The sequence below is a fragment of the Fistularia commersonii genome, chromosome 19, assembly GCF_037954325.1.
Source record: "Fistularia commersonii isolate RoL2024-O1a breed Wild chromosome 19, RoL_Fcom_v1.0, whole genome shotgun sequence".
Lineage (NCBI taxonomy): Eukaryota > Metazoa > Chordata > Actinopteri > Syngnathiformes > Fistulariidae > Fistularia > Fistularia commersonii.
This window is the reverse complement of record NC_141302.1, coordinates 13127492-13149978: the sequence shown is the minus strand read 5'-3', so window position 1 is coordinate 13149978 and position 22487 is coordinate 13127492. Positions and strand designations below refer to the sequence as shown.

General features: G+C 44.8%; 1 protein-coding gene across 12 annotated transcripts in view; it reads left to right on the top strand.

Moving 5' to 3' along the window:
- LOC147223800 (ankyrin-2-like) overlaps positions 1-22487 on the top strand; it is a 91524-nt gene that overhangs the window by 46652 nt on the left and 22385 nt on the right. For 6 of the 12 annotated variants that reach the window (XM_086165534.1, XM_086165530.1, XM_086165531.1 and 3 more), the window contains 31 exons: positions 456-554; positions 644-841; positions 1040-1138; positions 1465-1563; positions 1635-1733; positions 1840-2037; positions 2573-2671; positions 4134-4232; positions 4781-4978; positions 5079-5177; positions 5255-5353; positions 7319-7417; positions 7502-7600; positions 8083-8155; positions 8713-8763; positions 10028-10169; positions 10442-10529; positions 10968-11071; positions 12484-12522; positions 13501-13725; positions 15384-15482; positions 17567-17721; positions 17824-18035; positions 18223-18427; positions 18507-18603; positions 18703-18931; positions 19008-19133; positions 19247-19369; positions 20228-20254; positions 20551-20572; positions 22325-22363. In XM_086165534.1, coding sequence (XP_086021660.1) covers positions 456-554; positions 644-841; positions 1040-1138; positions 1465-1563; positions 1635-1733; positions 1840-2037; positions 2573-2671; positions 4134-4232; positions 4781-4978; positions 5079-5177; positions 5255-5353; positions 7319-7417; positions 7502-7600; positions 8083-8155; positions 8713-8763; positions 10028-10169; positions 10442-10529; positions 10968-11071; positions 12484-12522; positions 13501-13725; positions 15384-15482; positions 17567-17721; positions 17824-18035; positions 18223-18427; positions 18507-18603; positions 18703-18931; positions 19008-19133; positions 19247-19369; positions 20228-20254; positions 20551-20572; positions 22325-22363 — 3640 coding nt within the window. The remainder of the gene's footprint in view (positions 1-455; positions 555-643; positions 842-1039; positions 1139-1464; positions 1564-1634; positions 1734-1839; positions 2038-2572; positions 2672-4133; positions 4233-4780; positions 4979-5078; positions 5178-5254; positions 5354-7318; positions 7418-7501; positions 7601-8082; positions 8156-8712; positions 8764-10027; positions 10170-10441; positions 10530-10967; positions 11072-12483; positions 12523-13500; positions 13726-15383; positions 15483-17566; positions 17722-17823; positions 18036-18222; positions 18428-18506; positions 18604-18702; positions 18932-19007; positions 19134-19246; positions 19370-20227; positions 20255-20550; positions 20573-22324; positions 22364-22487) is intronic. The other 6 variants (XM_086165535.1, XM_086165532.1, XM_086165536.1 and 3 more) reach the window with 5 other exon arrangements.

Below are 22487 nucleotides of genomic sequence, written 5' to 3'. Positions count from 1 at the left end.
TAGGCGTCCTTTCCACCACGGTCTCAAAGTTCTCCATCCTGAGACCGATCGCAGAGCCAGCTGTCCTGGTGACCTTGTCTAGTCTGTGGGAGTCTCTGGCACTGATGCCGTTCCCCAAACTCACAGCCACAAAAAAAGATAACAATGGAGACAACAGAGTGATAAAAGATCTCCAACATCTTGCTGCATACATTAAATGATCTGAGCTTCCTGCGCAAGTACAGTCTGCTCATATCTTTCCTGTACAGACTCTATCTTGAATCTCCAGCCCAGTCTGTTTTCAGTCACGACACCCAGGAATCTATGGTTCTCAACCGTCTCCACCACCTCATCCATGATATTTAGAGGCTGTGCCGGTGTGTCCATCTTCCTCCTGAAGTCGATCACCGTCTCCCTGGACATTCAGCCTCAAGTGCTTCTGTTCAGTCCACTCTACAAATTGTGTTTCTCTGCAGGACGGTCTAACGCCGCTCCACTGCGCCGCTCGGAGCGGACATGATACCGCTGTGGAGCTGCTTCTGGAGAGGGGAGCGCCGTTGCTGGCGAGGACGAAGGTGCCCTTGTAGTTCTCAACCGTAACGAAGGAGGCCTACAGTGAAGTTCTTATCTCCTCACATTGTTTTTTTTTGCGCTCACCTTCCAGAATGGCCTCTCCCCTCTCCACATGGCGGCGCAGGGTGACCACGTCGAGTGCGTGAAACACCTCCTACAGCACAAGGCGCCTGTGGATGACGTCACCCTGGACTACCTAACCGCACTGCATGTGGCGGCGCATTGTGGCCACTACAGGGTCACCAAGTTGCTGCTGGACAAGAGGGCCAACCCCAACGCAAGGGCATTGGTAGGACTCCACTTCAAAAGAAGAATGGGTTAATCCATGTAGAGGCAGAGTAAATCACAAGCCTGTGCTTTTAGTCTCTTGGCTGAATCTCTCTATTTTTAGCTCAGGCGTCCATCTGGCTTCCTACAAAGGAAGTTAAAAATCCATTTTTGTCAGCAAACTACATATGTCTGACATGTATGCCCCCTCCCCACACAGAATGGCTTCACCCCGCTGCACATCGCCTGCAAGAAGAACCGCGTGAAAGTGATGGAGCTGCTGGTGAAATACGGGGCGTCCATCCAGGCCATCACAGAGGTACGCCACACTCAGCGCTGGCTAAAACCGCTAACTCTGATGCGTTGACGTTTCAGGATAGTGATTACGCATGCACGCGACTGATGCTAGCTAACAGCATCAGGTGGTCTACAAGTCTGTGGGACACACACACACTTTGCTAACTGTGAATCTGTGATCTTTATCACTGAAGGAGTTTCTATTTGAGATCTTCTGTGCCACTTCACCTGGTTAGCTTAGTCACCTGCTTTGCTGTCAGAGTCCGCGTTGTTGTTTTTAAAGCTAATATGCCGACCGGGTCCATCTGCTGCCATGTGATTTCTCTCACCGTCACATTTCCCCCACAGTCGGGCCTGACCCCCATCCACGTGGCGGCCTTCATGGGCCACCTTAACATCGTCCTCCTGCTGCTGCAGAATGGGGCCTCTCCCGACGTCAGCAACATCGTGAGTGAATGATTTCTTAGGAAAAAATGAGAGGGTTGAGATACAATGCTCTAACGGGGTGGTGTTTGTAGCGCGGAGAAACTTCGTTGCACATGGCGGCCCGCGCCGGCCAGGTGGAGGTGGTCAGATGTCTGCTGAGGAACGGCGCCATGGTGGACGCCAGGGCTCGGGTAAGACTCCTCCTGGCGTTGAAGCAACCACACCACTCTGCTCTCACCTTCTCCCTTTTGGTTGCTTCATTTTTCTCCCCCACCCTTCCTCTGGCGACCCCTTCAGGAGGACCAGACTCCGCTCCACATCGCCTCCCGTCTGGGGAAAACGGAGATCGTCCAACTGCTGCTGCAGCACATGGCTCACCCCGACGCCGCCACCAGCAACGGCTACACCCCACTTCACATCTCTGCTCGGGAGGGGCAGGTGGAAACAGCCTCCGTGCTGCTGGAGGCTGGGGCTTCGCACTCCATGGCCACCAAGGTGGGTGGAGGAACCCTGTTGCCTTCCAGCTGCAATCCAAACTTCTGTCCCCAAATTTTTGAAATGCAGGTCCTATAATGCTAAATGTTGGATATAAGTTGCTAAAAATCTAGTATTCCTCCCATGTTTTTAACTACGGGTTCCACCTCTCAAGAAAATATAGCCACACCCCACCACCGCAGGAGTTTTAACCCCCCCCGAAGCTCAAATTCCAAAACCCTACCCGACCCCGACATTGTAGCACTTTCTTTGTACATAATATTATAACTGATAGCATCTCCAAACAAAAAAAAAACAAAAGGTCTTTTTATTTATTTTTTTTCTACCTTGGTTCACGGGTAGGGCGGGCTCACATACACACACATTGGCGGGTTGTTGTTTATTTCGTCAACCTCGTGCTCCCCCTGCTGGGGATCTTCTCATAACAGTCACCATCAGGGTGAAGAAAATAGTCAGGATATCATGTTATTTATTAATTGATGTCATATTTCTATATTTTAATCAAATGTTAAATTCAATTTCTCCCCCCAAACAGAAAGGTTTCACTCCACTGCACGTGGCATCCAAGTACGGCAGCCTGGACGTGGCCAAGCTTCTGCTTCAGCGCCGAGCTCCGCCTGATTGTGCTGGCAAGGTATGGGAAACAAACACACCCCACCTGTTTGCATCATCGGCACTGTTCAGTGGGAAATTGTTATATATATATATATATATATATATATACTGTATATAGATATATCTATACATATGTATGTGCCCAAATTTCCGGACTAGTGAGCACACCAGAATATAAGCCGCACTGGCTAAAAAGAACTGAATAAATGATATGTGTGCATACATAGGCCTGTCGAAAAGCCGCAGGTGTCCACGTTGTAGCACGAGATATTTACACGGAAACATTTTTTTAACCTTTTAATTGAATATATACCAACAACATCCACAAATACATACTGGAAACAATGCCCGCAACACTGCTGATGAAAAGGATGAATAACAAATAACGCAAGGAAAAGTCCATCCATCCATCCATATTTTTCTCCCCGCTTTGTCCTACTCCAACTGATCGGCATCTTCGTCTTCCTCCTGTACGTTCAAACCATTAAAGTCGTTTTCTTCAGTGTTGGTATTGAAAGGCCGCTTAATTTCATGGTAATTTCATTGGTCCGATGTGACGAGGCTAAATGTTTCGTAGGCATGAAGCTTGTTAGCCATAAAGATATCCATAAATTAGCCGCATCATTGTTAAAGCCGCAGTGTTCGGGCTTACAGTCTGGAAATTACGGTATATAGTGTGTGTGTGTCTGTGTGTGTATATATATGTATATTGTTAGAAATAGAAAAAGTCAATTAATAAGTAATAATTATCATCACATATGAAAATATATATTCATTTCTTATACTGTTCATCCTGCATCCAGGGTGGCAGGGATGGTAGAGCCTTTCCCAGATGTAATTGGACAAATTACAGGGTCACATAGAGACATGCAACCGTTCACCCTCTCATCGCTTACGTTAAAATATTAAGTTTATTTACACAATAGCACCTGTATTAGAACTCTCAGAAGCCATCATATCAAATACACACACAACAATTATCTATTTCCAGTGCAGTTTCCATGGTTACCAGGCAACGGTTGTGAACACCCCTATTTTTAAATTGCTCGCAAGTAGAGTGGCGTCTGTTTGACTCGGTTTTGCAACACTTACACGCATGACATGATCATCGTGTGTGTGTGTGTGTGTGTGTGTGTGTGTGTGTGTGTGGGTGAAGGGGGGGGGGGAATCACTGGCCTATGAGCGATCCGTTGCACAACAACATTCATTCATTGTCCCGGATACGGAGAGAAAGTCACGGAAATTACACATTAAGTACTTATGTAAAGCAGGCATTTTAAATTAATGAAGCTGGATAATGTTTGGATAAACACAGAAAATAAAGATATAGGCAGTGTACTGTTAATTGTTATTGATCATTCATTCTTCATGACTAATGATCAAAATCACAAATTGTAATCTATCCCTAGATATGTGGTATTAATCTATAAATATCACCTGAACCTTTATAAACCACTAACTGCTGCTTATTCCCTTTGCAGAATGGCCTCACGCCGCTCCATGTTGCAGCACATTATGACAACCAGAAGGTGGCGCTCTTGCTCCTGGACAAAGGAGCTTCCCCTCACACCATGGCCAAGGTGAGAGATGCCGAGGAGCGGAAAAGTTATAGTAGGTTCCAGCCAGAAAAATTCCTTTCCTCTTTTTTTTTTCTTTCCATTGGCCCCAAAACTTCTTCGTTTCATCCATCGGTCAAAACTGCGGTCCCTTCTTTCCAAAGGACACGCTTACAAATATAACATATATCATGTAAGCAATCATGGTTTACACATTGAAAGGACTTTGTCGGTTTAATAAAGGTACAAAAATTCATTTAGCCTCTTATTTGCAACTGGGAGGAAGGGTATGTGTAGTCCACACATACACAGGTTGAGGGGAATTGGAGCTACATGTGTATAACAGCTGTCCAAGACACAGTGGGACTGTTTTGTGACGCAAAAACACTTTGAAACGTGACTTAGAATTACTTTGTGGATCATGTCGTACTGTAATTTTGGCAGGAAATAATTCATTTAACGTTAGACACACTGTTACAAGGCTGAGAATGGTCCTCGTTACTTGAAAAAAATAAAAACTAGTTCAGTCTCGCCCTGATGAGGTTCTAACCTCCCTTGTTGTCTTGAACCAGAATGGCTACACTCCGCTCCACATCGCGGCAAAGAAGAACCAGATGGAGATCGCAACGGTGCTGCTGCAGTATGGTGCTGACACCAACATCCTCACCAAGCAAGGCGTCACCCCACTCCATCTGGCCTCCCAGGAGGGTCACACGGAAATGGCCACCCTACTCATGGGCAAGGGAGCACAGGTTAACATACCCAACAAGGTATACCATCAACTTGTGTGTTTCCTCTTTACGTTAAGTCTGCTCATTGATGGTCGGACAGGATTTTTGGCTGCTGTTGATAGACTGTGTGTGTCCACAGAGTGGCCTGACTGCCCTCCACCTAGCGGCGCAGGAGGACAAAGTAGCTGTTGCTGAGATCCTGGCCAGAAACGGAGCAAATCTCAACCAGCAGACCAAAGTGAGAAGGAAGAATTCACGGTCGCATTTATTGAACTGACATGTTTTAATTAAATCAAATTTGCCATCTCCTTACAGTTGGGCTACACCCCGCTCATCGTGGCATGTCATTACGGTAATGCCAAAATGGTCAACTTCCTACTTCAGAACGGAGCCAGCGTCAATTCCAAAACCAAGGTGATGAATCTATAACAAAGTCAGTAACTGTAGGATCGAAATCCAATCGTATTTGTCGGATGAATCTGGTGACAAGGAAGATGAAGATGACACAGGAAGAGCAGAGTACAAAGTGGAGGAAGCTGAAAAGGGAGGAGTAGTTGTATGATTTTCAGGGAGTTAAGAAGGCTCTCGGTGGTCAGGGACGTAATTCCAAATGACATCTCAGCTAATGTGATCAGGAAGACAGGTGTGAGAGTACTTGGTGTCGTCTGGAAGTAGAGTAGATAAAGACACTTGGTGGTATGACAACGAAGTACAGGGGTATGTTCAGAGAAAAAGGTTTGCGAAAAAGAAGTGGGACACTGTGGGGACTGATGAGAGCAGTCAGGAGTACCGGGAGATGCACCCCCGAGGTGAAGGTGGAAGTGCCAAAGGCTAAACAATGGTTGTATGATGACTTGTATGCTCGGTTGGAAAGTAAGGAGGGACAGAAAGATTTATACTGGCCGTCAAAACAGAGAGATCAAGATGGAAAGGACATTTGGGGTGATTAAGGATAGGAAGGGAAATGTACTGACAGGTGACAGATGTATGACGGGAAAAAGGAAGGAGTACTTTGAAAAGCTGATTAATGAGAGAAATGGAAGACAGCGAAGCAAGCCATACAAGAAAGTTATGGGAAAGAGTAATGGAAACAAGACTGAAAGAAGTCAGCATCTGGGGAGGAGCAATTTGGTTTCAAGCCGTGAAGGAGCACTACAGAGGCAGTATTTGCCATGTTTACAGAGCAGTACAGAGAAGGTCCCGGTGAGCTGCATTGCGCCTTCGTAGATCTAGAAAAAGCATACGACAGGGCCCAGAGAGAAGAACAATGGTTGAATGAGGAAGTCTGATAGTAGCAGAGAAGTATGTTAGATTGGTACAGGATATATATGAGAGACAGAAAGTTCACAGTGGTGAGGTGTGAGATCGGCGATCATGGTTGGAGGTAGGACCTCATCGATGATCATCAGGAGCCCCCCCCCTCAGCAGCCTAGGTTGTGACAGTATCTTCCACTCAAGGGCTGTCTGCAGGCGACATGCCATGTTTTCCCAGGAAATGTCAATGAAAATCCTTAAAAAAGGTCCAGATCCAAAGTGAAATTCCTTGGAATCCAAGTAAATTTCGTTAGGAAGATAGCTATTCCGGTCTACCAGGTACTGACTACCTCTCCCCGACAGAGGGACATCCAAATTCTCTTGAACCATCAATGCTGGTCAGTCACCAATGATCTGGGTCAGGGGTGGGCAATTATTTCGGCAAGCGGGCCACATTTTATATTTAACTTCTATATCATGTAAATTGAACAATATAAAAACTGTAATTTAAATATTTACATTTTTCGGCATCTTATTTCAACTTCATTAATGATCATATAAATGCGCCGACATTATTTTGAATGCAATCATCCATACAAAATCAAACAAAAGGAAAAATATAGGGAGTTTCTGAATTTATCATTGATTGAAAATATTTGTTAAGAATATTCAAAGAAAATTGTTTGGCTGGCCGGATGTGGCCCGTGGGCCGTAAAGTGCCCAGGTCTGATCTGGGTGGATGGAGGGGGCAGAGCTGGAGGCTTTAGGGAGCTGCTTCTGGCCAGATTGTTCTGTCGAGGTTTATTCACAGGAGCCACAGTGCAGATCACTTAAGATTCCAGGGAGTCAGGAGCGGCATAGGTAGCCAGGAACTGGAAGGACATTGGCTAGTTAAGTGACAAAGGCATTGCGGTAGTCAGGCAAGGGACACGCAGAGACAGTTAGCATCTTCCTGTATTGGTGATCAGGAGACAGCGTGACACAGGAAATGGTATGTGCTGACCACAAACCGGAGGGCACCCATGCTGTGACATATGGGTCGTACTTAACGTCGGCTCTACTTTGTCCCAAACACACTCCTGCCTTCTAGTGATTTGTTTTGCTTTGTTTCATTTTGCTGCACAGAACGGATACACCCCCCTCCATCAGGCGGCCCAGCAGGGGAACACACACATCATTAACGTTCTGCTGCAGTACGGTGCCAAGCCCAACGCCATCACAGTGGTAGGCGGACACATATCTGCAAAACACAATGTTTCGCATGGACTTAAAATACAAAACAAAAACATACTGTGTTGTTTTGTTCAGAATGGCAACACGGCTCTGGGGATCGCTCGGAGGCTGGGGTATATCTCTGTGGTGGACACGCTGAGGGTCGTCACCGAGGAAATCATCACCACCACAACGGTTCGCCGCGACCTCACTCGAAAACACCCGCATGATAAAGTCGGGACAGCGATACTCTTATGTTGTACTGCGGTCTAGAGCCCAGAATTTGCTATGATTCACCAATATTTTCTGGTTCTGGTTCCACGTCTTCCTACCACAGTCTAAAATTAGTCAGTGTGTTAAATGGAGACTGTAAATTGGCGTGTTTGACAGTGAATAGCTGGATGTCTGTGACTGACAGATGATCTGACCATGTTAAATCCTCACTGGTTCTCAAATTTCTAAGCAGGACAAGTGCTAAAGTTAATGATTCAGTTATAATTATTTAAGTAGAAATAACTGAAGACTCACAGGACGACAATTATTGAGTAGGAGACAGGATTAGTCACCTGCGGGTAAAAGTATCTCATTATTTCGCAGAAAATTGCACGAAACATGAAGTTAAATCCACATGTTAATTCATTTAGAAATCAGTAACTTTCATCCTATCACGCTGCCAGACGGTGACGGAGAAACACAAGCTGAACGTCCCAGAGACGATGACCGAGGTGCTGGACGTCTCAGACGAAGAGGGTGAGTCATGTTCCGAAAACTCGGCAGAAGAAAAGGCACATTACCGGCCTTCCTGAGTCTATCCTGTTGTGTCATACGTATCATACTTCCCATCATCCCGTTTAGCACTCTGTCACTTTGCAAGAACCAGCCCCTGTTCGATAGTTAAAGAAACACGATGCGCACATTTCATACATACAAGTATCATTCCTGCAACAAACAGCAATGGAGGAATAAAAGGAATACTACCAGAACTACAGTACATGCTGATATTTCTGTCCCCCTACATATACATTTAAAATCTAGGATAAAAAGGGGCGCAGTTATGAGGTGGCAGAAAATGTAGCCTAATATTTCCATCCGCCTGGAAATAAAGTGATCAGGAAGTACCTCCCATGACAGCTGCTGGAGCTGACAAGCGGTTGACTAAACAGCTTTACAGTTTGGGCTTGAACTGTCACGTTCCTCTATTGGAGAGATTAGCATACTTGCTGCTTTTCATGTTTGACACTTCACATTCCACCCCTCTTTGGAGTGGAGCTCTGGAGGCAGTGAGTAACTGTGCTGTCCGCCCACAGCGTGGAAAGTCATTGATGATGTCATGTCGGAGGAGCCGGAGGATGCGGAAGGTATTCGGCGTGCCGCGCCACGGGCCGCGCCACCGAGTTTATCAGAGCTGCTCTTTTCTGTATGCTGCATGAAACACGCTGAGTAAAACTAACGGGAGCAAGTTATACGGAGCGGGAAATTTCAGCCAGATACCAACGTTGTATTACAGGAGAATGTGTGAACTTGCCCCCACACTCCAGGACGGATCCCTTCACTTGCCTTCACTTATGCAGCGGAAATTTTGCACATTTTTCTGCCTGATAAGGAGGGCAATGTGTCTACAGTATATGTCCACAACCGAGCGGCTACCTCAGCTGTAAACTTTCTTCTGCTGTTACCAGCAGACTCCTCTTTGTTTTCTTCTAAAGGCCTTGTTTTTCCTGCCAAAGACAATGTACATGATTCAAAAACCATGATTCAAGTCAGCGTATCAGCATACATTGCTAAGAGTCTGGCAGTAGTAGTGTGTGGGTTTGAGGATTAACCCGGCTATCGCTTCATTTGTCATACTGATTTTATTTAATCGCAAAGCTTGGGACCCAAACTTAGCACAGAACCCTGCTAACACTGACATTTTGTGTTAGCATGTTTTGTCTTTTTGCCAATGGAGCGAACGCCCCTCAGCTTGTGTGTGAGTACGTGTGTGTGTGTGTGTGTTGAAGGGGGAGCATGACAGCCTAGTTGACTCAAAAGGTTGCCCTTTTCCTTGCTGACATTTTTTTTTGTTTACGTTTTCCCATCAAAAAGCAAGCCCCTAAGTTCTCAATTATTAAAAAACTATTAGAAAAGGTGGCTGTGTTTGTTGATACAATAAGAGGGGTTTCCAATTTCCTATCTGCATGCCAAAGTGTCCACTTAACCCCAGCTGTTTCTACCAATCCAGATGGTCTGGTTAGCCCCTTGTGTGTGTGTGTGTGTGTGTCTGTGTGCGTGGGAATGAGTGAATGTGATCCTCTTTGAAACCATAAGGTGATGAAAGCAAATATTTAGATGGTAATCGGTCTCTGTAAGTGGAGACCGTTTACCATCTAAATATTTCCTGCGTCAGAATTTCCATATATAAGGATAGAGGTGGTACCATAATGTGGTATGAGGTGCTATAGCTGCTTAGCATAGTTGCAAGGGGAAAAATATAAATATTTTCTTGGTCAGAAGCAAACGTTCTTACTTGGTTGGCATATATTTGCTGTTAGTTTACAACGGCTACAGTCGGCATCAACTCATCCTGATCGAACTGGAGTTTCCATTCGTTAGCTCACTTCCTGTCTCCTCCACCCTCCCAAGGCGACGACACCATGACCGGCGACGGAGGGGAGTACCTTCGGGCAGAAGACCTCCGAGAACTGGGAGACGACTCCCTGCCAGGGCAGTATCTGGATGGGATGAACTACTTGCGCTTCAGCCTGGAAGGGGGGCGTGCCGACAGGTAAGGACGCTGACATTTCCCTTTTCCCTTCCAAGTCCAACCCCCTTATTGTTGCATCCACCAACCTTTCACATCTGATATGTAGGGTAAGCAGTCAGAACCACAAATATCACGCATTATTAAGCTCATATTGTTACTTTGTGATTGATATGCGCTCATTAAACATTCATGTTTTTGCCATCCACAAAAATACATCCCACACGAATTCATCTGAAATTTTCTAAATTTTTTAAAGTCATCCTCACGGTAACTGCTTTTTCTCCATGCTTCAGCACGGACAGGTCGTTCACACCCAATTACAACAACTACTACTCCCCGAAACACGAGGGCATGATGGACGACATGCTCACCTGTCAGCAGGTAAGGTGCACATCATCTAAATCTGGTAGCTTTATGGATGCCATCAAGGAAGACATCAACTAATGAGCAAAAATTAGTTTAGAGTTTGGCTAAATGAGAATGTTATTGCCATAAAGGCGAAAAAGAGATGACATGCGAGATCTACTGCCAATCGCAGAGGTTCGAGACTTGAAAATTAATCAAAACATGATATGAAAGATCAAATACTTCTTAACTTCTCGTACTTCTTGTAATTTGAATATAGCTCACATTCCTCATAAAGTGACCACGTAATGCTTTGCTAGTCCTCCACATAAACCCACCCCTTTCCAAAATAACACAACGCCATTAACTGGCTGTTTGTATAATCTTTTGCGTGACGAGAATTGATACGAACAGAAGGCTGGAGTCCAACGGAGTAACACCAGCTGCATCTCTGGCCCCCTTTTTCGATTCCAGATTTCAACGCTTGCGAAGGAGAGTGAGAGAGACTCGTATCGTCTTAGTTGGGGGACGGAGAACCTGGACAACGTGGCTTTGTCCTCCAGCCCCATCCATTCTGGGTACGTACTGAGAGGACATCTCTCCATACAGAATTTAAATCCAGTTCATTCTAGATTATTTCTTGGCAGAATGGCACCTGAATAATCCTTGAGAAGGGGGAGCTCTTGAGACAATGGATTCAGTGGGTGGGATGAACTTTCTTCCAACTTTTTGGTCCAAGCTACATTTCCCAACTCCAAGCATCACGTTCCTTAAACTGCTTTCTTGGCACAAATGATTTTTTACATTTTTTTCATGAGACCCTCCAGCGCCATTTCACACAAGCTCACGTGCTCGCCCTTGAAAAAAGATGACCCAGAATTAAAAGTTGCTGGAGAGCTTTTTCGATAGGAAACAAGCAAACAACGAAACGCATCACAGACTGCCAGCAAAAACAAAGCTACATTTTAAAATATATCAAGATTCCTATCTACTGTAAGTTACAGGTTTATCGCAACAAGTCATACACAAGCTCCACAAGCTCCCCACCCACTACCCCCAAGATTTTATTTTCATTTATTATTATTTTATTATTTTTTTGTTATTTAATTCAAAGAGCAAAATTATTGTCATTGCCTAATATGAAGTATAATTGTTGCATTCAGATTAAATTCTGTGAAGTGATAAAACTGATTATTATTTGAACCTCCGCGCCTCTAACCAGTCCGCGGAAACATTTTCATGCATAAAACTGGTCCCTGGTACAAAAAAAGTTGGGGACCGCTGCTCTGGAGTACATGTTAGCGTCGGCTTGTTGTTCCTGTCCGCGATCTTGGTACCTGTTTTCAAAGGGTTGCATTTCACCTGTCTCCATGGAGATGAAAATGAAGCAGTTTCAAATCTTCCTATTTGTTACTGTAAATACTGAAAATACAGTTATCTTGGCGACAGAGAGCTACAACGCAACTTAAGTTTGCGGTTTCCCCCCAAAAATATGATGTTAACGGGGCCTTACATAGAGCTTTCATTGCGTTCCAGACCACCAGAAGAAACTGAGGAGTCAGTGTTTATGGCATGCACACAGTAGGAGTCGGGAATCGAACTACCAGTTTTTCGATTGGTGCCCCCGGCACTTAAACGCATCACTGTCACATGGTTACCTCACCCAATCCCAAACTAAACCATTTAGTCATTAAAACGTCGGTCGATTCTTTAGCAATTGTCCACTGGAGTCCCTGGACTTTGTTGCGAAGCCCCCGCCTGCATGCGATATGCAGCGCTTGGAAGCCACCGCCACCCAAAACAAACAGGAAATGACATGAGGGTTTATGTATTATGTTGTAACTCCGTAGAAATGTTGAGAAGTGGAAATGTGCTACCAAGACAACACGAGGGGATTTGAAGCAGTGCTGCGTAAAACGTTGACGACGCAGCACCTTGACGGACTCTGTCTGACTCTGGCTTCCTCTCTGTCTGATGTGATTGTTTTTAGCCGTTCCTCTCCGTGCCGTGATCATGGAGACCACAGCAGGTGACCTGCACCTTGGTTGCATCACTCCCTCCTTCTCATGCTCATCATCCCCTACCCCAACCCCTACCTGACCCCACCTCAGTGGATGGATGCCACAGGGTCCTCAACAGGCATCGCCCCGAATAGCGGGTCGGAAGCGATTTCAAATAACAAGAACCCAACGCCTGATTGGACGTTCTCTGATTTGGTGGATTTGAATCCAGTCTTTTTACTTCAAGAGAGAAGGTGCTAATCTGCTAGAGACGGAGGTGGTGCCAGTTGAGGACACAATTTGCCATACAGCACAAATATTGTACGTCCACTAACATATCCAGCGTTTGAGAATATGTTATAACACGATTACTACAATGGGCTAATTAAGGAGATAATTATAGCTCTGATATACTTATCAATCCTCAATCCAAGAAACGCAAATCAGAATACGAGTGTGATGTTTAAGCAAATGGTTAGCGACGGTTTGTTTTCGGCTCCGCTTTCTGTGGCGCTAAATCCAGTAACCATTTGTGCGTCCCTGTGCCTTAAATGCCATAAAACCGATGTCTCGGCGGCCGTAACCGATTCCCTCACCCCCATCCCCCGCCCTCCTTCTCTTTCTCCTTCAGACATGTGCATATGTGCCACGTTGCATGAGGTGTGACATAGTAGAGAACCATAATCTGAAATCTCCGTGACCTCCCGGAAGCGCAATGACACCCTGTATTTGCCGTACAAAAAGTTAGGTTTTAGTAGCTTGCTTTGACACAGATCTGTTCACCTGCATCATTGCAGGACTATTTCAGATTTATTATCCTTTAAATACATTTGAAAAACTGCACAAGAGCAATGGGATTTCCTAATGATTATAAATTCTGGCCCCGGTCTCACGGAGAGCATTTGGCATGTGGCACAGATCAGGCCAAAGATTCTTGTGGTGTCTACATTCTCATCACCCAATCTGGCGTTTATCCACTTGTAAAACGCATGATACATCTTCCCCAGCTTCCTGGTTAGCTTCATGGTGGACGCCAGGGGCGGCGCCATGCGCGGCTGCCGCCACAACGGCCTACGCATCATCATCCCCCCGAGAAAGTGCAGTGCGCCAACGCGGGTGACGTGCAGGCTGGTGAAGAGGCACCGCCTGGCCACCATGCCGCCCATGGTGGAGGGCGAGGGTCTGGCCAGCAGGCTCATCGAGGTGGGACCCTCAGGAGCCCAGTTCCTCGGGTAAGCATCATCTCCGGTACGGACGAACAACGAGGATCATACAGAATGTCGAGACGTTTAACAAACCCAGTGGTTACGAAGTAGCGCATAAAACGGTTATAATTGTTGGTTCTTTTAACCAAGAAGTGATGAATGAAAGGCGGGTTAATCTCTATGACGGACACTAACCTGCAAGTGGTTTGCAATCTGCAGTGCTTAAGTCAAGAGAAGATCCAGTTAACTGCCGCCCCTTTCGCAACCGCTGTACTAACTTTCTGCTCTTGCTTTCCTCAGCAGCAGGGATGTCTCTGCCCCGGAGCATGTCCGACCTCACCCACCACCCCCCTCAAACCCCAACCCTCCCCCATACGCCACAGGTTCCTCCTCCCTAACCCCTGGAGAAGCCTCTCTAGTTAACTCCACCCTTTGTTTGCTGCACCACGATTGGTTCCATATGTAGCTCGAGATCACAGATCTATTCACCGGACCATCAGTTGCTGATTTGAGAGAAGGTTCTCCCATGAAAAGAAGCCCTGAACACACCCTTAGTATAGTTATTTGACATTTCTCACTAAATGTGAACTATGATTCAGATGAGTCAGATTAGTGTATCAATTGCTGTTTATTACATGTGGCTTTATAGCATTTATCTTCAGGGGTCAGAGCCAATTATCTGCCTCCATCTAACCCTCTCCTCTCATACCAACTAACTTCCTGTTCTCTTTCCCTACTTCCAAAAACCTCATCTCTGTTTTTTTTTTTCTATTCCTCCAACCTCAGCATCCTTGGGCCCAGATCATCAGCCATTCTCTGTCCAACTGTCTAAGCCTGACTTTATCTCTATAGCATCCAACATGTTGTGCTGTCCCTCTGATGGACTCGAGACGGCATCACCACTCTCACATCCATCTTCTTCATTCTTGCTGATACTCCTTTATCACCCCTGCCACTTTTCTCCATGCGTTCCAACCTGCTCGAGCATGTTTCTCCATCTCTTCTCCACTCTCTCCATTGCTCTGGATTGTTGACCCTCTGTACTTCAAATCCTTCACCTTCTTTACCTCCATTCCCATGTAGCCTCCATTTGTGTTCACACATATATTCTGTCTTGCTAACCTTCATTCCTCTCCTTCCTGAGCATACCTCCACCTCTCTAGATGTTCCTTCACCAACTCGCTTCTCTCACGACAGATCACAGTGTCATCTGCAAATGGTCACGGTCCATGGGGATTCCTGTCTAACCTCATCTGTCAGCTTGTAATTTGACCATAACAAAAAACGAGGGACTAAAAGCTGACCCTTCCACCCCCACCTTGATATGATCTCAGAAAACATTTTGCTGGTCCAGGAACTGTTTCATTTCCAAGCTGGAAGTTTTTAATTTCAACGGACAGGAGAAGGAAATACCGATCAGCTGCTATAATGACGCTGAGCTGAGGTGTATCTTAAGAAGTGCTATTATTTCAGGGATATATAACAAGTTTCTGCATACGTTTTACATTTCCCACTTCTCTGTTTTATACCTCCAAGGACATTTCCGAAAGGCACACCGCTAAACATCTTTTTAATCCCTCGCTCTTGAGACCTCTTCTTCGAACCCGACTGGAAACATTGTGTGTGTGTGTGTGTGTGTTTTCTCTTCCTCACTGCTGCATATGGACACACGGGCGATGTCGCAGTAAGCTGCACCTCCCCAATGCCCCTCCACCTCTTAATGAGGGCGAGAGTTTGGTTAGCAGAATCCTCCAGCTCGGCCCGCCGGGGACAAAATTCCTCGGGTACGGTTGAGACGACACAAAAACAAAAGCAAACACAGCAAAGTCACTAGTTGTGCATATGAAGTGATCCATGGATGCCAGACACGTTATCCCCAAGACACCCCTCTCTCCTCTGCTGCTGCTTCTTTATGTCACGCGTACGTCTGTGTGAGTGCTGTAGTTGTATATGCACGTACTAATACTGCACTGCTGGAAAATGACTTTGCTTCTTGTTGACATTAAGTAAGCGTCCATGTCATTGTGTGTGTGTGAGTGCGTGTATCTTCATGCTTTCACCATAGTTCTATAGTGGATGTGTCTCATGTGAAATGTAAATGGCTGTTTGGGTTGTAGATAATCAAATTACTGAGTGAAAACATTTTTTTCATTCTTTTATTTTTATTATTCTTTTTATTTTATTTTTATTTTTATTATATATTTGTTTTTATTTTTTATTTTATTTATTATTCTTTATTATTATTATTATTATTATTATCTTTTATTATTTATTAATTCACTATAGTGCTTATCCTGCACTTAGAGTCACAGTTGGGCTGGAGCCTATCTCAGGAGTGAATTGGCGAGAAGTAGAGTTCACCCCGGATCTATCACAGGGCCACATACAGAATTATTCACACATCATATAGAGACATACAACTATTAATCCTTCTTCAACACCTCATATAAAGACAAACATTCATCACTACTACCCGGATCATGAGTACTTGACAGCAGTGAGGTGGGGTGAGGTTCATGGCTGGTGAGGCTGATTGCTCAGCACAAGAAACTAGTTACACAAATACAGTTGTTTACAAAAAACACTGTACATTGGAAATGTTGTTCATATAGCAAAAGTTTTTAAAATTTTTAACATACAGAGAGACAGCGAAATGATCTTAGTGTCGTTGTGCAATCTACGTTGCAGCTTAACAGTTCACGGCCTCACTGCACGTCTCTTCTCAGTATTTGAACTGTAAATGTAAAAATCCAGCGATTTTGAATGAGAAACAATCTAAAAATTGTGAAGTTAAATGAAAAATACTGTCATAGTGCAAATCACTGACAAATATAACCATTTAATTATTTTTTTCATTTGACTTTTTTTCTTTCCATGATTGGCAAGTGAGGCACGACCTCTCCTGCCTCCTGACTGCATCTGACCGCTTGACAAATAAACCATCCAATCAGATGTTTCTATTATCATAAGCACATTTATCGTCTGTCTGACTACTTTCTCCCACTGGTTTGACTTTTACACAAATTAACATTTTCAAAAATAGAGTCCTTTTGAGTGGGTTAAAAATAATAACCCATCCATCCAGCCATCTAGAAGTCACATGAAAATACCCCCTACGTTGTGTCTGTGTTGTTACTGGATCCTACCTGAATGTAGCATGACTCGCATAGTTGGGAGGTGTGTGTGTGTGTGTGTGTGTGCGTGCATGTGTGTGTAGACAGCTAGCTCAAATTAAGGTAAGTATTTATGTGACATGCACACGGAAGAAACCTTTTCTACATTGGTTAGCACACCTCTGAGAGTAGCAGCATGTGACTGTAGAGCTGGAAGTGTTGAGGCCAAAGTATCGGAGCAGAATTCTTCTGATTTACGAAAGTGCTTCTTAGCTAATCTGCTTGCATAATTTAGCTGGTTGTCATGTAGCACCTCTAGATACCATGAATTTAAGCTCACACTTCTTCCTCCCTTTGGGATTAATTAATTCTGAATTTTTGTGGGCTAATTCACTCGGCAAACGACGTCACGCCAAATTTCTCCTCGTATTCTGTGCTCTGTGCGACATTTGTCTAGACAGGCAAATGACCGGCGACAACATTCACACTTTCATTGCCACCCAGAGGCCAATATGTCTTGCCTCAGATGGGATTCTGGGATTCCGAAATCTGCGTCCTCACACAACAAGGCCAATGAAGAATTAGCCCATTAGCAGTTAATGACTTCCAAGTTGTGTGAAACCCACATTGCCCCTGTCATCTGTCAGTGTGTTGATGGTGGAAACCCATGTTGTACTGTTGTGGTCATTCAGACACACGTACATGTTCCGAAATTATTTTATCTCAGACTAAAACTTGTGCTGTCTATCCTGCAGCCCTGTGATTGTGGAGATCCCCCACTTTGCAGCTTTGCGGGGGAGGGAGCGAGAGCTGGTCATCCTGAGGAGTGAGACGGGGGAAAGTTGGAAGGAGCATCACTGTGAGCATACCCAAGAAGAGCTCAACCAGATTCTCAACGGCATGGACGAAGGTTGGTCTCCGATTGCGCGTATGTGAACTTTACAAAGCTTTAAATGTCCCAAATATTGACCCAGAGAGAGCTGAACATTCGTGTTCCCCTCCCACTCCCCAGAACTCGACACCCCAGAGGAGCTGGAGAGGAAGCGTATTTGCCGTATCATCACCAGAGATTTCCCACAGTACTTTGCCGTGGTGTCACGCATCAAGCAAGACAGCAATTTGATTGGCCCAGAGGGGGGCATCCTGAGTAGCACTGTTGTGCCCCAAGTGCAGGCGGTTTTTCCTGAGGGAGCGCTGACCAAGAGGATCAGGGTTGGCTTACAGGTATTGTCTTATTTTGTGTCTTGTATTGTTGTGACTGTGGATCTGGTCATTTCTGAAAACATTGACCCCAACGATCACGTCGGAGCCTTGTCTTCATCAGCCATTTGGATGAGCCATGCCTGACTTGTATGACTTCCCCGATCGATGTTTTATTGGCACAATTTGTAATTTCTGTTTCATTTCCCAGGCCCAGCCAGTGAGCGTGGACACAGTGAGGAAAATCTTAGGGAACAAGGCAACTTTCAGCCCCATTGTCACTCTTGAGCCTCGAAGACGAAAATTCCACAAGCCCATCACCATGACTATTCCAGTCCCCAAGACGAACGCAGACCCCATCCTCCACGGTTTTGGTGGAGACACCCCAACCTTGCGACTGCTCTGTAGTATCACCGGTGAGGGAACACACTTGCAGATCTGAGCACTTGTCAACATCAAACCCTGTGGAATTAAAATACATCCTCGTTTCTTCAGGTGGGACAACACCGGCCCAATGGGAGGACATAACAGGAACCACTCCATTAACCTTTATCAATGACAGTGTGTCCTTCACCACCAATGTGTCTGCCAGGCAAGAGAAAACACCTATCCTTCATTGAGCTCTATGTCCAAGTGCAGATGGATATCTTGATGCCAAGGTACTCTAACCAATATCCCCTCTGATCTGTAGGTTCTGGCTCATAGACTGTCGGCAAGTACAGGAGTCAGTCAACTTCTCCACCCAAGTGTACCGGGAGATCATATGTGTCCCTTACATGGCCAAGTTTGTCATCTTTGCCAAGACCCATGACCCCATCGAGGCCCGCCTGCGCTGCTTCTGCATGACGGATGACAAGATCGACAAAACCCTGGAGCAGCAAGAGAACTTCACAGAGGTGGCCCGCAGCCGAGACGTCGAGGTGAGTGTTTAGCGGCGTGGTAATTCCTTGAACTGTTATGACAAATAAAAATTTATGGGTTACGTGTTGTCTTCAGGTCCTCGAAGGGAAGCCCATCTATGCAGACTGCTTTGGAAACCTTGTTCCCCTCACTAAAAGTGGCCAGCATCATCTGTTTAGCTTCTTTGCCTTCAAGGAGAACAGACTAGCTCTCTTCATCAAAGTGAGCACTAAGTCTCTTTGGCACACGTTTGTTAGGATCTATTGTCAAACCAAATCTCTCATATTCTACGTTGTATTTATTTATATTAATTCTCCATTGCGTGTCCCCGGTAGATCAGAGACAACACTCAGGAGCCGTGCGGGAGGTTATCCTTCATGAAAGAGCCAAGGAACTACAGGTCACTCACCCAAAATGCCATATGCAACCTCAACATCACACTGCCGTCTTACTGCAAGGTGAGGACGCCAGACTGATTCGGCAGCGAGGGCACTCTTGACCTTGTTTGGTCCTCTCATGCAAGATGCGGAACACATGATGTATCTGATAACTCCTCGGGATTTACCTGTCTGACAATTCAGAGAACTGCCAGTATGTGAAGGACCCAAAAGGAAAAACAAAAATTTTGCTTGGAATTTTCAACATGTAGCTGTCATTTGAACAAATTATGAATTCATGAGTACTAGCTTGCTGCCAAAAATATGCGACAATGATATCCACCTGGGTGTGTGGATCAGCCATTTCTATCCACCAACAGACCTACCATGTGAATGACAGGAGGTACCAGGAGAGTATATCTCCAAATCACAAGGTTCTCCAAAGAGAACCATACGATCCCTCCAATTATGCCACTTCTTGCTAGCTAGAGGGAGGTGTGGGGCATAAATCCCCCTTTTTCTTCGTTGTAATGTGTTTTTTTTTTTCTTTTCACTTGCGAGCTCCAGATAAGAACAGCTTTCACACCCCTCCAACCCTCCCAGAGATGTAACCTTCCAACAGCAAAGGTTGCTGGATGCTATGTTCCTCCAAATTTGTGCATTTTTTTAGCCTGTTTCTTTCTGATTGTTGTACAGAAATAACCATGTTCCCTACACATTCACAGGACACACAGTGTGTTGAGAAAGGTACCCTGTGGTACGCCTGTAGGTCTCGTTTTACTATGAAGTCTTTGAGTCGACTCCCACCGTTCCCGATGTCAATCCAGTCATCTTTGTCATTGTTTTCACACATTCCCACCATCTTTCTTTCTTCCGTGATGTCCCTGTTGTTTATGTCTGTACATCTTTCTGCTTCTTGCTGCTTCTTGCTCCCAAAAGGAGTCCGATTCAGACCAGGAGGAAGAGGTAATGAGCGGCCACTGCTTCCCCCTCCATCTTTTACTAATTAGTTCTGTTTGATTTATCGTGACATCAATTCCAGGACTAATTGCAGGAATGTTTTTGTTTTCAAAAACCTTTCATTTTGTGATGTGTTATGCGAAAATTTTAGTTTCCCAGACGCATGATAAATGTATGGCGTTGTGTCACCTGTGTGGTCTGTTATTGTCTCCCAAAGTCATCATTTGTAGTAATTTACACTCTTTAGTGCATGCAACGGAGGCAAACAAAACTTACTGTGACCTATTTTCTACCTTTTCCAGACAAGCCGAACGCTAGAGAAATGTAAGCCACTCTTCACTTGTTCAAGTCTTCTTTGCTTTTGTGCAACTGTGACAGTTTCTGCATGTCTTTATTAATTCTGTCTTTTAACAATGTCCTTAAAATGTATTGGTGATGGGTCCAATGTATACCAAAGTAGGCCAGAGGAATAGGCCACGTTATACACAAACAAACTCAATTCACTTCAAAGCGTATTACATTCAGAACCTTTAAGTTTCCTGTTTTGTGTCACCCCGCCCCATTCCTTCTAAAAAAATTGCCTTTACCGCTCCTGCACCATGTCTTTGTTTTGACCCAACCCTCACCTCTGAGGCTTCACTTCACTTTATAACCTTTCTTTTCCCTTACATCCCACCTACCTCATTGGCATTGTCTTAACTACGCTTGTTAATCAAGACCCGTCAAAGGGAGCGAGACATAAACGCTACAGTTCACGTATGTACATGAAATCACAACCAGTAACACTAGTAACTGTCATGTGTTATATATGGCCTTTAATTTTCGCCGCTAGCAGCAGATCTACCCGATTGGGGGGCAATGGCGTGGCTAGCTTATGTTTGCGAGCCTTGGCAGAAACAGATTCACTCCCATTGTTCCTTTTCGACATGAAACCACTGAAACATATGAAAGAGCACAAGATCGTAGAAGCATTTAATTCTGGAGTTTTTTTCTCCTTTAACAAATAAAAACTATTATTGTACTGATGTACCATAGTAGTGATAGAGCCCGCTTCCGATAAGTTAAAGGCCGCAATACAAGTATTCCCCCAGCCATACTGCTTTAGTATCACAAAAAGTAGTCACCCTAGATAGTCTTCTGCTGTCCCTAGGCTACACCTACCCACCCCTGGTCTTCGTCATTGCTTACCTTAGTAAGGTAAGCCTTCCTGTAAGTTTTAGCATAATTTGTTAATTTTATCAAAAACGAAGCTAGTCCACAAAGAAAGCAGCCTTTCTAATAGTGGGAAAGCTTTTAAGCACAGAAAAAGGCCCAGTTTAGATGTTTCTTTCCAAGTAACATGTGACTGTACTGCCTGTCAGAGAGAGTCAACCAAACTCACTGCATTACAGAGCGAAGGCATGCGGACCAGATATTCTTGGTTAGCACCTCTCAACCTCTGGCCAAAGATCTCATGGCTCTTATTACATCCCATCCCATTCCATCTGCACTTCCTTTTTGCTTTGCATGGAAATAACTTGCCTTACATTGGTGTGTGCTTGCGTGCCTGGATGACGCCTGTATGTTTCCTTGTAATGTCCGACTGTAGAGACTTTATATCCTCATCAATCTGTCTGCTGAGTTTGCAAGGTTGCCACCCAATCACTGTTACTTTGCAATGTTCTGGTGTTAAAGAATTTCAGTTATTGATTCTTTCCCTGAAATCCATTTTTTTTTTTTCCACAGATTTCAATTCTAATTAGAGCTAACAGCATGGCAACTCATTGTGGGTTGAATTTATTATCATTGGCTTTCTGTAAAAGACACGCTATTTTCTGTCTTGAGACATTTTGTCTGCAAACCTTTTATTTGGTTTATTTTTTTACATTAAGGTATTTGAGCAATCTTGAGATGTCCTGTTGTCATGTCATTGTCCTGTGCTTGTTTTGTTGTTCCTGTCAGAGAGAGACACAGTGCTCTGTTTACTGTGAATTTGTTTTGCTTTGTCTCGTCAGAGTGGCTGCGCTGAGTGTATAAGCAAGTTATTTCCAGCACATTATCATATCCCATCACCATTTTGTTTTGTTTTTTCTTTAGTTTTGGCCATACCACAGTACCCCAGATACAAATGCAAGTGTAAGCCAGTTCCTCTGATACCCTTCTGAAATTTCCCTTGTGAATGTTTGAACCTCTGATCCCAGCAGTGTTCACCACTGCCACCCTGACCTCATTCTCCAATGTCTGTCTCCTTTCATTTGAA